Source organism: Dendroctonus ponderosae, unplaced genomic scaffold (genome assembly GCF_020466585.1).
Source record: "Dendroctonus ponderosae isolate FM_Combo_2020 unplaced genomic scaffold, Dpon_F_20191213v2 Dpon_F_20191213_2, whole genome shotgun sequence".
Taxonomy (NCBI): domain Eukaryota; kingdom Metazoa; phylum Arthropoda; class Insecta; order Coleoptera; family Curculionidae; genus Dendroctonus; species Dendroctonus ponderosae.
The window spans coordinates 9,885,226-9,901,191 of NW_026018165.1; the positions used below are offsets into that span (position 1 = coordinate 9,885,226).

The window sequence follows — 15,966 nt, forward strand, 5'->3', positions numbered from 1 at the left end:
AGGCGGTTTCGCAATTTAATTTTGTTTTTAATTTCAACTGGGAGTCCGAAAGGGTTTTTGTTTGAGTTAATTTTGAATGTTGTTGCTTTATTGGTGGCCTCGGTGATCTTTTCGGTGAGGGTGCCGTTTAGAGAATCCAGGTGTTCGGTGGTTATTATTGGGGTGTCCGTGATCGTAGCTTCCTGTAGATAGTGTCGGAGAGCGTCCCAGTCAATGTATGTTAGTGGTTGAAGTGGGTTTGGTAGGAAGTTTTCGTTCAGGATGAGTTTGATTGGGTTGTGGTCAGAGCTTAGAGAGTCGGAATTTGTGATTGACAAATTCAGAGCGAGGTTTTTTGTTAGGGCAATATCGAGAATGTCTGGGCCGTTGCAGTGGAAATGTGTGGGTTCATCGGGAGCGTGTATTTGAAAGTCTAGGTCCTCGGAGAGCTGGAGGAGTTTTCTGCCCTCCCCGTTGGAACCTTTGCAGCCCCATATAGTATGTTTGCTGTTCAGGTCTCCAGCAAGGAGAATAGTTTCACTCGGGTGAAAGAAGATTTCGTAGTCTTGTGGAGTTGTCGCTTTTTTGGGGGGCTTGTCTGTCTCACTCCTCCCGTCTGGTTCTCGTCGTCGCTTATATAGTTTTCTCCATGTATTCCAGATAGTTCTAGAAATCTCCAGAACAGGTGCGAAACTTCCCGCTTGTCAGTGTCATATTTGACAGTAAATTGACAGCATTTACTGAAATACCATGAATTTCGATCCCCCATTCCAAACGTGAGTACCCCAGGCCATTTCCGTTACAATATTTATCAGATCTTTTTAAATAATCGATAGACAACAAAGTGAATATTAATTGGAAATTGATTTTTAAATCGCAATGCTCAAAAATGGACAGTTGATTAAATTATCAAGGCAAGGCAAGACGCATTTATTCTGCTCTCTCTGAGGCCTGACATCGACCAAATATCTGAAATCATTGAATCCTCCTCTTGCTGGCATAAAGCAAACTTCAACCAAACAAAATCATGAAAAACGGGCGATAATAAGCCGATAATAATTCCGTATATGTGAGCGTCCTCTTTTATTATAGTTTAACATTTAATTCCTAATTGGAAGAATACATTTTATGTTTGATGATTATTTCTATCTCCAATCATTTCCGAGAATTCGGTATCAATTAGAGTCGTAAAACGGTAATTTGTTAACCAACTTGTACCGATAAAAATAGAACTAGCCTTGTTCGAGTAACTACGCTTGGTTGGTATATGAACTACACCAAACCGGTACGGTTGAAGGCAACATTTGTTATTAATCAACAAAAAAAGTTATTGGATTATTGCCGATAAAATCACAATCCTTTATAATGGAGAGGATCAGGGAACCGACGTATACATTTGAAAAAAAATACACTACCTCTCTTACAAATTAGCAGCCTGATGCTGAACCCTATTTGGATAACTTAAAACATTTATGCACTATTGTTTTTTGATTCATTCAATTAGAATTTTAATAACGGATTCATTGCTAACTTAAAACTTATTCAAAATTGGTTTTATTGCAAATTACGACGATTATTCAAAAATGTACTATATAATAAAATATAATATCATATTATTAACTCACCAGACTTTAATGTTTAAATTAGATATTTGAGAATATTTTTTATATAAATTGTAATAAACTTAAAATTACTGCATGGATTAACTCTCAAAATTAATAGATGCTCTCTGTACATATACAGGTATGAAAAAAATGTTGTGGAGGAATGCATAAGTGAAAGAAATTGGATATCCAAATAGAGCTCTAAAAGACTAGAACTACCTATAAGCGTTAAAAACGTTTCTGTTTAAACAATTATACTGTAGTCCTTTGAGTAATAAAACTGATTCAATTTCCGCCATTTCGGTCACAACATTCGAAAAACTAATCAATACTTGTGTATTTATAATATTAATAATTGTGTATTTATACTTCACGCAGTCGACTGATGCTCAAATTCCACTAGATAAAATATAATTCTTTATGATTAGTTATTTTTGATAACAATATACTTGAAATTTTTAGTAAATATTGCACTATTGATATACGTTATTTATTAATGCACCGATTATGTAAACATGTTCAGTAAACACCATGTAACAGGTAATAATTTAAAATATTAGTTTTCACAGTAGGAGAGGTCATTTATGTATAGGCACGTATGCGATCAAACATCCATGTTTGTAGGTAAATGGTACGTTTAAATATGTAAAATCAGATAAATTAAACTTGCGAATTGTCCGGAAAGAACCAAACCAAAATCCCAGAAACAACAGATAAGTTAATGAAGAAAATAAAATTAATTCACTTCAAGCAAAATGCCACCTTGCCAAACTAGAAAAAATGTATTAGATTTATTTAAAACTATTCCGTCTTTTTTAAGACATGTACAGTGTATGCTGTTTCACAGATACCACATATCAGTTGCTTACCATTAGCGTAAATATTCATTTTTGCAAAGTTAATTATCCTGGTTGTTAATCTATTAAGGTTATTACGTTCGTAGTCTAGTCATAGAAGTAGCTTTCAAAAAACTCGCTACTTTAAAAAAACTCAACTTTTGGTAATATATATACCTACTATCTTTAGATATATAACAATATGATACATTTCTTATATTATTATTCAAAAAGTTACAACTTGTGTATTTTTGTACACAAATTTGTCCCTATAGGTAATGAGAATTTAAATTTCTCTTCAACCTCCATGGCATTTTGACCACTTATAACTTTCTTGTGCTTAAAGTTATTAATTAGTACGATTCGAGAGGCTAATTATAGGCTGTGTATTATTACGCTGATTTTGCAGTAAGACCGCAAAATTCTAACGTTCTCCGCCGCGTTTAAAATCGAAACATGGCAAAAATTACATTATATTTACTTAACTAACATTAAACTTGAAAAGTTTTTGGATTTCATAAAAGGTTGCCTTTTCAGTTCATTGGGATTCTCGTCCACCAACTTTTAAAAATCTTAACAATCGAGAAAAAATTGGTGTAAATCAATAGTTGCAAAACTCATAAACTGGAGTATTTTGTATTGAATCTATCTAATTCTAGTTTTGAGTGGCAAATTTTTGAAAAATTTCTTGCAATCGTTGTGGATGATAAACTGCGCGTTGACGCCTCGAACTTAAAAAATCTTCAACAATTGAGGAAAAATGGTGCTAAACTGAAAATGTAGGCTTAATAGAAATCCTGTTGTTTACAGCCATTATTTTTGAGAAGTCACTTACAAAAGTGCTGCAAACCAAATTGCACTGAAAAGCTGAATAAAAAAATCTCAATAATCGAAGAAAAAACAATACTAAACTTAAAATCGCAGAATTTATAGTCAAGTTTTGGCTATTGAGAGAGTTGTTAAAACCCACTGTCTAGTTCATTTCAGTTGCAAGTGATCAATTTTCGAAGTCTCTTCCAAACGTGGTGGTAGCCAAAGCACATCTGAGAGCTTAAAAAAAAATTGAGCAATTGAAGAAAAACGAGACTCATTTGAAAATTGCAGGTGTAATGGAGTAAGTAATAACTTTTTCTAATAAATTGTATGTAAAGCAGCCCCCTAGCACGCAAGGGCGGATTTAGGGAAGGGGTCATGGGGGGTCATGACTCATATGACGTGGACATGGAGTGCCCCACTCTAAAAAAATCCCAAGAACTGAGAAAAAGCGAGATTAATTAACAATTGTAGGAGTAATAGAGGAATGTTACCTCTATCGATGGATGTTAAACGCAACTCTCTAGCAATTAATCTGAATTTTGTGCAAAGAATTAAAAAATCGATTTTAAAGGTTGTAAACGGTAATCACAAGGCTTCAAATTTAAATGTTTTCAATATTTGGGTAAACTATCGGACTTAGCTGCATCGAGAGAGCAGGCTTTCTCTATTTAACAGTACTGAAAACGGTTCTCTAGCAAGTCCTCAGCTTCAGTGAGATTTTCTTGAAAAGTCTTGCAAACGTAGTGGAGGCCAAACTGCATTTTGAAGCTTACAGTTTAAAAAAATGCTAATACTTGTACAATTGAAAGGTAATTGACGGTTGCAAGATAAATATTGCAATCTTTCCTTTATTTAGAGGTGTTGAAGCACCTCAACAAATCCTCAATTTGAGTGATGATTTTTTTAAAAATTACTTTTGTAGAAAGTGTGCTAAAACCTCGAAGCCACAAAAATTCCCAGAATTTAACAAATTTAAAAGGCGATCGACGCTTCCAGCGTAAATAGAAGAACATTTTCTCTTTGTAAGGGTGTCAAATGCAGCTAGCTCTACAGCTAATCCTCAATTTTAGTGACAATTTCTTTAAAAGTCACCGGGAAACAAGCTAAATGCTTCAAACTTGAAAAAATTGCGAAAAGTGAAATAGAATCGACTCGTGCAGGATGAATAGCGTTACAGTTTATCCATCTAACTGTGTCAAAAGAAGCCCTTTATCTAATGCTAAATTTGACTGACAAATTATTGCAAAGGAACGCAATCGACGCTTGCAGAATGAATAAAACAACCGTTTTCTTTACCTAATTGCATAAATAGTAGCCTTCCAAATACTCTTCCATTTGAGTGACAAGTTTTTGAAAAATAGCTTACAATTGTGTTGAAATTATCAAACTTAAAAAATCTCAGCAATTGAAGAAACAACATTTTCTCTATTGAAGCCTTTAAAAATACATTTTTGTATTTTTAAACTTATAAAACTCAACAAAAAACCAGACTAAAACATATTATTATAGAACTAGTAAAATTAATAAATGTTTTGCAGACGTACAACAGAAATGACGGGAAATTGTGAAAAACTTAAATAAATCAAGGAAGAACCTGAAAAATGACCCAATGTTATAGCAAACTTCCGCAATCAAATTTTAAATTAAGCTGTCGCCGACAACATATAAGGTGATTTTTTCATATTTTTACCAAGTAAATTGTAAGTATGTAAGTGTAATATTTTGTCCATAAGCTGGTTTAATATGTTACTTGAGAGCATTTCGCTAAAGATTTAATTAATTTTGATTTTATCAACGATAAGCAGAATAAATTTAATTTAACAATGGAAAACACAAGGTAGTAATTTAATTACACTTAGAATATGCACTTTTTGTGCAATGTGTCTAGTCGATATCAGTCAGCAGCTCGGTCTGTAGATTTTCTGAAAAGGAAGGCAAAAAGAAAACGACTTACTAATTCAAAATGTAATGTTTATTCAACACATAGTGCTAATTAACAAAACATACAGCAGAACTAAGTCTGTATTTAGTTTAAAACAACAGTAGAAAAAATCTTACAACTACTAAAAGTAATCTTTTATTAAATTAAGATTTTAACACAGTAATTAAAGCAGTCATAACCACCTCAAAGCAATGTTTAAAGTACATTGTGTAGGTCGCAATCAGATGTTATATGACCTCAAAAGTGCGAGGTGTATAATAATATCGCAAAGCCAGTTCGTTAGTGCGCAACGTTCAATAAAATTAGAAATCACAGTCCGGTAAACTTCAGCCAAGGAAAAATCATCTTTTTTTCGTGAAAACAAAGTTCTTTGTCTCATCACTTAGTGCTTAAACCTTGGTCTTCTTGTTGGCCTCGGTATTCATCAGCTTCTGCACGATCTTCCTCGAATGTCCATTGGGGTCAAAATGATTGGTATGTGATTCAGCTTCTTTCTTCGTCCTCTGCTTACCACTGTGGCCTGCATAGATGTGCTTATCATATGCGAAATTGTAATGTTCGTATTCGTCAAAATGACTCTCAGCTTCAGGGGACATTTTGATGTTTTTTTGCTGCATTTCACTGACTAATTTATTCACTAGAACTTTTGACGTCACTTTTTCAACTTCTACTTTTCGTATCTGCGTTCTCACTGTTTGTTGTGCGCCAGTTCTCCATGGCTTTATAGCGGGTGACCAGGTTGGAGGGGCGGTTGCTTCAATGGGGAATGGGGATAGCGAACAGCAACGTTGTCACGTTTTGATATTTGGGGAAACTACCAACAAGCAGCCCGCATTGTTCGCTTTAGGATAAAAACTTTTGTGTTGCGAAAACTAGTTGATAAAACAATTTTAACGTTTTTTAATTCAGTAGCCTATGATTCATTTTCACTAATTTTCAGATATATGTACCTACTTTTTAACGTATAATACTTTTGTTTTATTATGCTTCCATCACACATTTTTGCAGACCAATTATAAACTGTTTATTGGGCTCTAACGGGTGATGCCCTTTTCTACATTTTCTATTATCGTTCATAAATACTACATTTCAGGAATGAATCCTTTGACATGAGGGGTGAAGATTTTATATTAATTAAAATATTGTAAAATTACGGAAACCACTTAGAATATGGAGTTAGCAACACTACATGTTTTATGACAAAAGTTAGAATTTTAGTTTTACATATGAACTTTTCTATCCATTCTCTTATTTTCATTTTCTAAATTTACTTTTGATTTTGAAGAGAAAATATTTCGTGTTTTTTTTGTACTACACTCTGTTTTGGCGATGAAAAGTAAAATCGGCATGTTGGATTAACTTCTTAATTTCTTAACTATCGATAATATGCATTACACACTTAATTTTTTTTGGAAGCCTGCGTTTTTGGAACTTCGTAGGTATATTATCAAAATTAACCTCAAATTACTTGCACTAAAACCTCCTGTTTGGAATTGATTGACTTACACCTTACGACTGAACACCCTGTATATTTTAATGAAGCCTCTCAAAATATATCGTTCATCTGTTTAAAAACCACCCAAGTTCAAAAATTTTATTTTTATATTTTGCAATACATTTAGTTCACATTGTGAACTGATGCATTCATTAAATTTTGAACATGTGTTGACAACAAAAGTAACTCATAGATACTAGCACTGATTTGCACTAAAACAGTCGAATTGGATCTAGAAGAATAGCGTTAACTAAACATATTTAATTTTTAAATCCGTTAGAAAATGATGTAGGATTTACTGATCTGTATTTTTATTGGTTGATATTTAATTTTTCATACGCTTCTACCTGCAGTATTAGTTTCTTTCTCACTATCTTTTTAAACAACAAAAACAGGAAAAAACCGAATACATTTTCTTTTCGGTTTTCAGGGAATGCAATATGTGTCCTTTGTTGAGAAAATATTTGTATTTATACAAAATACAAGACAATCAAGGAAAATTAAATAACTTTTTTTGAAAAATATGCCTTTTAATGAACGCGTTAACTTATATAACACTATCTAAGCGGTTTATAATCCGAAGAGATATTATTGCATATAAAATGACTAGAAGGTATGATGTTATTATAAATCGATCCTGCGATTCCTTTAAGCAATTATGCACTGCGCTCTTTTAATAAACTAACGTATAAAACAAACATTTCCCAACAATGAAAACATTTCAACTAGATAATCAATGTTTTGTATGAATTTATTAGAGTTTTATCTGTTTTTGCGCCAAGTAAGCCATAGTAAAAATATGATTTATGCCAGCTTAGCAAAAAAAACCCAAACATGTTTTTCTTCCTCAGAGTACTAGATAAGTGCTCTTTAATTCTTGCAATTCTGTAATTCACGCATTAGTACCAATATTAATCAAAAATGTTTGTCAATGTTGCACAAAAATGGTTATCATTACAAAGCGCTCAAACTTTGTTATTGATAATTCCGTTTAATATACGCATCAGTCAGAAAGGAACAATACAATTTATCTAAGGAATTTTCGTGAAAATGTTCTATTATTAATTGTGATTGCCATTGATTGGTACATTAAGGAAAGAAACAGCAAACGTTTAGTTCAGGTAATCAAAATATCAGCAAGGCAGCGTAATGAATTAATTGTAACATAAAATAAAATACATTTAGAATCACATACATAAATTAGTACACAGGGTCTGATTTGAGTAATTAGCCAAACTTCAATAGGCAATTCCATAATTGATTTTGAAAACAAATCGATAATTATGTTTTTCGTACATATTAAAACTGTTTTCGATGAAACAAATAAACATAAAACTATTGTTGCATAACTTTATTATATATATGATATTTTCACATGCCGAACTGGTTTCTTCTTAAAATCACTCACAGAATAACATGCTAAAGTTTATCTACGTACTTAAATAAGACCTTGTGTAGCACGATTTTTAACATTTTTTACTCGTACTGATATATTAACAAAATCAAAAGTCACATACTTATGTTCAATTTCGAATTTTGCTAAATAGAGCAATTCATAATCTCATCGTTCTAGAATCTAGAAAGCAAGAGCATACGAAATTGTAATCGCTTTTGCTATTTTGGAGTTAATATTGTCTCATTGCGATTTAGGTTACTCACTTTTATACGGAAATCAGTCGAATTAGCTTATTAATCGTAGATTTTATTCTTGAATCATCTGCCTTTGTTTTATTCTATTTTTTGCGCCTCAGTGTTTGATTTGATTATATTAAATAATTAGTGTTTTGTGACACTTGCAAGAAGATAAATTCCGCTAAAGTTATAGCGGATCAAATAAACCTAGTCTTATTTTCCAAGTTACATACTTCGGTTCAATTGTGAATGTTTGGTATTACGGTGATTGATAATCTCATTGTTCTAGAAATTAGAAAGCAAGTACGTGTTAAATTGCAATTGTATGTGCTCATTGTCGTCTGGTTATTGTCGTGAATGACATTACGATTAATAGATTGATTTATCTCTGGAAGGTACTGGAATTGATCTAGATTGGCCACAATTAGCTCATTATAATATTTTTTATGATCATCCATAATGTAAGTTATCAAATTACTTATCCTGAATCTAAATGGTATTAAAATAGTCTGTGTTATTGTCAACCCATCGATGTTTGCTTTATTTGTTTCACGTGTACATACTGTATTGTACTGATGCAATCAATTGTTCATTAACATAGTAGAAATGCTTCATTTTCAATGAAAGAGATGATGAGATGATACTTATACCTATAAATCTCATCAGCGGAAAATGATGCAATCCATTGTCAGTACATTTAATATCACCCGCGATCTCCCAAGAGGAAATAAATCGAAATTTCGGAAAAATTCTATTAGCCGTTTTATTTGAAAGCGGTGAAAGTCCATTTTGTCAAAAAATACTCAAAAAAAAATGAATACAATTTACTACAAACTTTTTCAAAAAAATCTGTTAAAGTTTTAGTTGTGTTTTGCACACCTTTGTGCTTTAGTGCGCTGAGGATTACTGCTTGCCTTTTTATTTCGTTTCTTATAGATTATTGATTGGATGATTGCTGATTTATAAAAAAAATTTTTATTGATTATTATTAGATTGACAACTTCACTTTTCCATTGTTACACACCAAAAACACCAGAACAAAAATAAATGATAGGACGCCGAACTGGCACGTTCATAAATGTTCTATCCGCGCCAACAAGTTGTTTTTATCATTACTAATTTTTGTAGTTTGATTAGTAGATTATCCGATAATAAAGACAATCAACAATATGTACAATAAGAAAATCAGAATATTACTGAATGATGTGATCTGCCGCTGAGAATTTCTGTACACCTGCAAGTTTTATTTTTATGTAATTGGTTCAGTAGTATCTGGAGTAAAAGTTCTGACAAATAAATCCAAATTTTTACATGTGTGAAAAGAGATCGTAAAATATTAATACATTATCTGTAATTTTACATTGATAGGGTATTCGTTGGTTTAATTTCCACCCCGATTTACTACTTGGGCATGTTTCATGGCTTAAAAACTTTAATTTGAAAAATGCATTATCAAATTTATTATTTTGTTAAGTATTTCTTTTCACACCAAATAGGCTTAATTGGTCAATTTTTTTATGTGAATGTTTTTGAAAAAGTATTAAGTTATTTTACGGAAATAAAACATTTCTTAAAAAAATCTAACAAATTCAATAATATTTTCATATTATTCTCACTAGACCCAATTCAATCGGGATCTAGAAACTAGAAAGTAAATACCTACATACGAGCTCAACTGCAATTGGAAATGCTCATTATAGACTCGTTATTGTCTTAAAACATTCACTGATTTGGGTACTCTAGTAGATATGGTGTAATTCAGTTCATGAGATTTATCTATATGTATAAAAATGTTATCTATTTTTATTCTAAATACAATTTCAATATATTTCCGCTATGCTCTTTTCAACTGTTAACGATTGGATGGTTTTACATTTAGACCCATCGCAACAACGGAAACTCTTTCATAAATATTTTCCAAAAACACGCTCATGGACGTTCTGAACGGAAAACTTGCGTACATCTTAGCGGAAGATCCAGCTACTGAAGTATTTTCAAGGTTTTCAAGGTATACATTTCATATTCTGTGTTTGTTTCACCAGTAATGTTCCATCAGTAATGTTTTACAGTCTCCAACGATCGTAACAAATCAAAAAATCCGTCTTTGGAAGCGAACATTGAGAACATGGTTAGTATTCATTTCACATCCGGATGGGAAATTATTTAAAAATATACAGCACCAGTGGTATTAATTGATTAATCATCTAATTTTATAAACAAAACTCAACTTTTCTTCTCTCTTCTCGCCAACGTACATATTATATTGAATTATTTTCATCTAGTGAATCTATTTTAAGATGCAGGATTTTAGAAGGGGTCTTCCGTTTGTCTGCTGAACGGAAATATACCAGTTCTTACATACGGTGTCGAAAAAACCAAACAACGAAGTAACGTACGTAATTCATGGTTTGCTCTACGCATAATCGTTTGGCTACCATGACTTAAAATGAACTAGTTATTCATCAAGCATACTAAGACTTCCTTTCAATTATGTATTGGGTATATAGTTTTTAGTAGATAAAATATCTCTTTTGTACAAAAAAAATTGATAAACAATGTTTTATCAATGCAAAAAGATCAGTTCATAATAGAAATAGTTTTGTTTTGGCACTGTTTTGACGGAGATTTTATTTAATTTACATCATTGCATGCCCCTTATTATTTTCAAACTTGGCTGTATACCACAAACATCTCGATTTATTTTTAACACAAACACAGGTGCAAGGCAGTTCATCGCCCCAAATTGTCTAATTGCCTTTCAGTGGACCACATATAGAGGTTTAGTTAAATTTTAATTATACCCAGGCTTATTACATCTGAACAAAAAAGAAGAAACTGAAAAATGACTAGTTTTAGTAAATAATATTAATTAAAAAAATTCTTATTTTAATACGTTGCTTTTTACGAATTACCCGAACATTGACAAGTTGCCAACATCTACAATTAATTTCGCAAATCTAATTAAAGTGTTATAAAGTTTTTTAAATAATGCACCATTATATTCTAACAAGCAGAGTAGCAAAGAAATATCTATATGTACGAAAGTATTAATAAGTTGAAAACCAACAAGTTTAAGAAAGCCAAAATCAAAGCAAATGTTTGAGTTGGACGAAAGGAGAACCGATCCCGTCCGTTCTTACGTCTTCCTTTGCTTGCTTGGAATTTGCACCTCTGAGTTTAACAAATATATTTTTTTAAAATTAATGGTTTACATTTTTTGCCTTTCAAAAAGGTGGAATGATCGCGGTAACATTCTGATATTTCTACCAACCTTTCGGAAAATGTATTTCGTTTTTCAGTGCTAACATATAAAATAAACTACAGTACAGTCATAACAAGTCAATTGAAAAATAGTTGAAATTAAACACTTGCTTGTTTCTTTCTTATATTTATTAATTGATTGGTCCTGACTTGTTAATTTGATATTTTGGATCTGAAGGAGGAATCAGATTTTCCGAATGCATGGTAAAAAATAAAAGAATACTCTACACCACAAAAGATTCGCAGAATATTCTATTTTACAAAATTGTTCTCAATAAATTCGATGAACAGCCTTTAACAGACGAAAAAAATACATATTTTCTTCATGTTAATTTGGTAAATAATCTTAAGAAATCGTTCCATACATGGACGATAAGAACGCCTTGGTTTCCTTCCATTTTCAATGTTTAAAGTTTATTTCTGGCTTTGCATATTTTAGCACATAAGCTCCTTAAGACTATCGAATTTCAAATAAATATCTTCAAACGAATTTTGCGTGGAGATCAAGAAACGGTTTTCAAATTTTCGTGTATTTCATCAAACATCACTGTGCAAGACTGTAACTTTGCAATTCACTGTTTATTGTTTAACGTATGAGCAATTGTGTCTGCAAATGCTTGCTAATCATATTCCAGGTGTTAAAATTTCAATTCAAGTTCAAATTAATAAATAGTTAATCAATTCGAATTAATTATTATTCGAAATTAAATTTTTAGGCGAGAGGCTAAGGACTTTTAGACTGAGGCGAAAAAAGGAAAAACAGTAAATTTAGAAATGGTGTTAATGACGTTATCAACTTTTATCCAGCTCATGGAATTATAAATAACTCTTATTTAAAAGAAAATTTGCTATTGATTTTGACTTAAACGTTAGACCTGTAACTTTTAAGCTAAAATAGGTAGATATATTTTTTTCAGCTAAGGTTATTCGCAATCCTAATAGAAACACAGACGTGAAAAACTATTGTTAAAATTCTGGAGAAAAAAAATTGACGACGTCATTAAGTCCACTTTCAAATTCAGTATTTTGATTTCTTTTCGGTAAAAGATGATTTGTGATCTGAGATTGATATTATAATTATCAGTTTTCGTATTGCCATAGACCTTGAGTGTCAAATTTGGATCATCCTGTGCACTTTACTTTTTAAGAGCCAGCCAAAGGTTACAAAAAGTTATGTCCAATTGAATGCAATCATACTAATACTACACTTGCGAGTTTATGTTTGTAAGTCAAAAACATACAGTGAATCCCAGAAGTCGTGTCTAAATTCATTTAAAATTCAGCGGACCAATCAACTTTTAGTTGTAAATGTGACTTTATACCAATTTTCATACCAAAACATCAACTTAGTTGTTGATAAGTTCTATATTGTTGAGGCGGATTCATTTTTTTACAAACTTCTTTTTGGGTTTTTTGCCTCAAAAATTTTTGTCTTTAAAAATGACAGAATTTCCTCACGTCTTTTATTACAGATTGATAAATAGTGCTTCTATTTCGCAATAAGAACGAATAATTTATTAAAAAATATTCAAAAAACCACCTAGAGGGTATCCTGCGACACACATAGGCTCAAGCTGAAAGAGAAAATTCCAATTAGTAAGAATTATTAGAAATTAATTTGAAAAAATTACCTTGACGTTTCGATAGCTATTTTCTGCTATCGTTATCAAAAGAACCTAAAAACGAGTATGTTAGTAATTTGTGTAATAATAGTAGATAATAATAATAATATACTATTATTACACAATTTATTAATATACTCTTTTTTAGGTTATTTTGATAACGATAGCAAAAAATAGCTATCGAAACGTCAAGGTAATTTTTTCAAATTAATTTCTTTACTAATTGGCATTTTCTCTTACAGCTTGAGCCAAGTGTGTCGCAGGATACCCTCTAGGTGATACTTCTTGATAACTTTTTGATAAATAATTCGTTCTTATTGCGAAATGGGAGCACTATTTATCAATCTGTTATAAAAGATGTGAGGAAATTCTGTCTTTTTTAAACACAAAAATTTTTGAGGCAAAATACCCAAAAAGAAGTTTGTAAAAAAAAACTTAGTTGTTGTTATAAGCTCAAGTTATGAAAAACAGTAGTTATGAAGAATATTTTCTAGTACAAGAGGCTGTTGTGGCCATGAACAGCTTACGTAGTATGACTGGTAAGTTAATTTGTAGTACTATTTCAATCTTAGCTTCAATATTGTGTACTTACTTGCCAACTTGTGCGCAGGCAGCTGAATCTGCACATACTGCCGCCTTTTTAAAAACGCGCAGAACCGAGGTGGAGGGCGGCAAAGGCTCTGTAGGGTTCCTAGGGTTCAGTAGAGCTTCGTCATCTGGTGCTAAACCTCTTCCAAACAATCCGCCGTAAAAAGCAGCTAATATTAGGGCTATGAGGACCAAGAGAACGATGCTCCCCAAAATGTACCTTCTCTTGATTCGAGGGCTGCAAAAGAAAGTAATTGTTATACAAATGTATTGAAAAGCAATGTTTGAGTGCATCGAACGCGAAATTTAGGTAATGATAATTCATTAGGTTATTTGAAGAACTGTACTCTCTCAAGCGCATTAACTAACCACTGGAGTGTGGAGTGTGGTTCTCATGTTTATAAATCCTCTGACTGAAAAATCACCAAATCACCAGCTTCAAATTCTTCAGCATATTGTGCACTGGAGAACTTCCACCTAGCGTCTGATGCTGACTGGCTAGTTTGCTAGGATTTTTGGAAAACTCCTAATTGAGATCGTTGATAATTGTTCAATACAACTTACATTTGAGCTTCAGCTTCGTTGAAATCTACACGTTCTCCACAAGAACAATTCCCGTTTTGTGCCGCTTTGCACGCGATCGATTGCGTTTTGCACCGTTTCCGAAGTATCGATGCTTTATGCAGGATTTCTGGATAGATTAGCAATTTCAAATCCACCATAATAATTGACCGAAATCAAAACCAACTCGACTATACATTCAAATGAAGTGAAAACTGAGAATTTTTAAAGGGAAATTCGTATGGCATGTTTTTACATTTGGGGGAGGTTAAGGAAAAGGGGAGCGAAGCGTGACTTTGACGGTGGTGGATAGATGGGGCAACAATGTACAATATACGAGGTTGCAATGAAACGACGAAAAAGTTTCAGGGCGTTGATAGAAAGTATAAAAATAAATTGTAGAATGTAATTAAACTTTGTAAGTGAAGTAGACTTCACTAACAAACGTAACGTTTATTGCTGTTTTAGTTATTCGACCATCACAACGACCTTCTTTCTTTTGTATGAACTTGGTTATTTACGATATCTCATTAACCACTTAAGATTTTGAACAATTTATGATGAACTTGCGTGGAACATTTATGAAATTCTTGGAAGTTTTTACCTACGTGAATCTTTTAAATTATTTTAATTATTATCCCACTATTTATCTAATTAAAGCGGAATAACAGAACTAATATTCCCAATTAATTGAATTATGAATTGTGAGTTTTCTACCAACCTGAAATGTTTAGAATATGGTTTTTTCAAAACATCCGAACTTTGCAACTGAAGTAATTCTTCTGGTTCTACTACCAATTTGTACGATGCACTTGTGGACATTTTGCGATATAATATTGCTATATTGCGTCCACGATTCTATTTTCTAGATAATATTGCGCTATATTTTCCAGGTAATAATCAATTAATTATTATGAGAGGTCATAGCGCATACTTAGATGACTTGTAACCGGATGGATAAACATCGATAATAGGACAGTACACGTAGCACATTTAGGTTGGAAGTGAAAATGAAATAGTAATAGATAACTTGATTAAGCGAATGAATGAACAGGAATCTAGTTACACGTTTTTACGCAATATTTTGAAATATTATTGAAAATTAATTTCAAGCGATAGTAGAAGTCATTTGTTGTCTCTATTTATCAATAAAAATACGTCTGGGTACAATTTTCCACCATCATCAGTTTTTCTAAAATAACAGATAGTTAAAAAAAAATCATTAATTTAAAAAACAACCATAGTTCGTCAACAGCCTCATCATATCACACATTAAAATACATCACAATTGCAATACTTTAAAACATTCTAAAATTAATTAGGCCTAACAGGTGATTAGTCAGGACAATCAAATTTGGGAAGAGACTAGAATTCTTCGTTCAGATACTTAATAATAAATTAATAAATAGTATCTAAATTAAACTATAAGTGTGAATTTTTTAAACGATATGTGGATGACTGCATAATGTGCCTGCCGAAAGACAAAATTTAATATACACTAGATAAGTTTAATGCCTTTCATGATACCCTAAAGTTTACTCTGGAAGAAGATAAAGGCAATTCTATAAACTTTCTAGACCTAACAATTAATTATGATAACAACGGGGAAATCAAAACAAATTGGTACACA

The 15,966-nt window shown here is 31.9% G+C and overlaps 3 protein-coding genes across 9 annotated transcripts in view; 1 reads left to right on the forward strand and 2 right to left on the reverse strand.

Moving 5' to 3' along the window:
• Window positions 1-15,966, reverse strand: part of LOC109538958 (scoloptoxin SSD14) — a 36,127-nt gene that overhangs the window by 10,999 nt on the left and 9,162 nt on the right. For 4 of the 7 annotated variants that reach the window (XM_019906415.2, XM_019906416.2, XM_019906418.2 and 1 more), the window contains one exon: window positions 13,780-14,013. In XM_019906415.2, the coding sequence (XP_019761974.2) occupies window positions 13,780-14,013 (234 nt within the window). Of the gene's footprint in view, window positions 1-13,779; window positions 14,014-14,339; window positions 14,670-15,057; window positions 15,358-15,966 lie in introns of those variants that run through there. The other 3 variants (XM_019906413.2, XM_019906412.2, XM_048664171.1) reach the window with 3 other exon arrangements.
• LOC109538960 overlaps window positions 3,428-15,966 on the forward strand; it is an 84,142-nt gene continuing 71,603 nt past the window's right edge. Inside the window, exons 1-2 of the mRNA XM_048664176.1 lie at window positions 3,428-3,533; window positions 4,774-4,904. The gene's annotated coding sequence lies outside the window, so the exon portion shown is untranslated. The remainder of the gene's footprint in view (window positions 3,534-4,773; window positions 4,905-15,966) is intronic.
• On the reverse strand, window positions 5,190-5,910 carry LOC109538962 (nuclear protein 1). Its single transcript, XM_019906430.2, has one exon. The coding sequence runs from the start codon at window positions 5,792-5,794 to the stop codon at window positions 5,567-5,569; it is 228 nt and encodes a 75-aa protein (XP_019761989.1). The 5' UTR covers window positions 5,795-5,910; the 3' UTR covers window positions 5,190-5,566.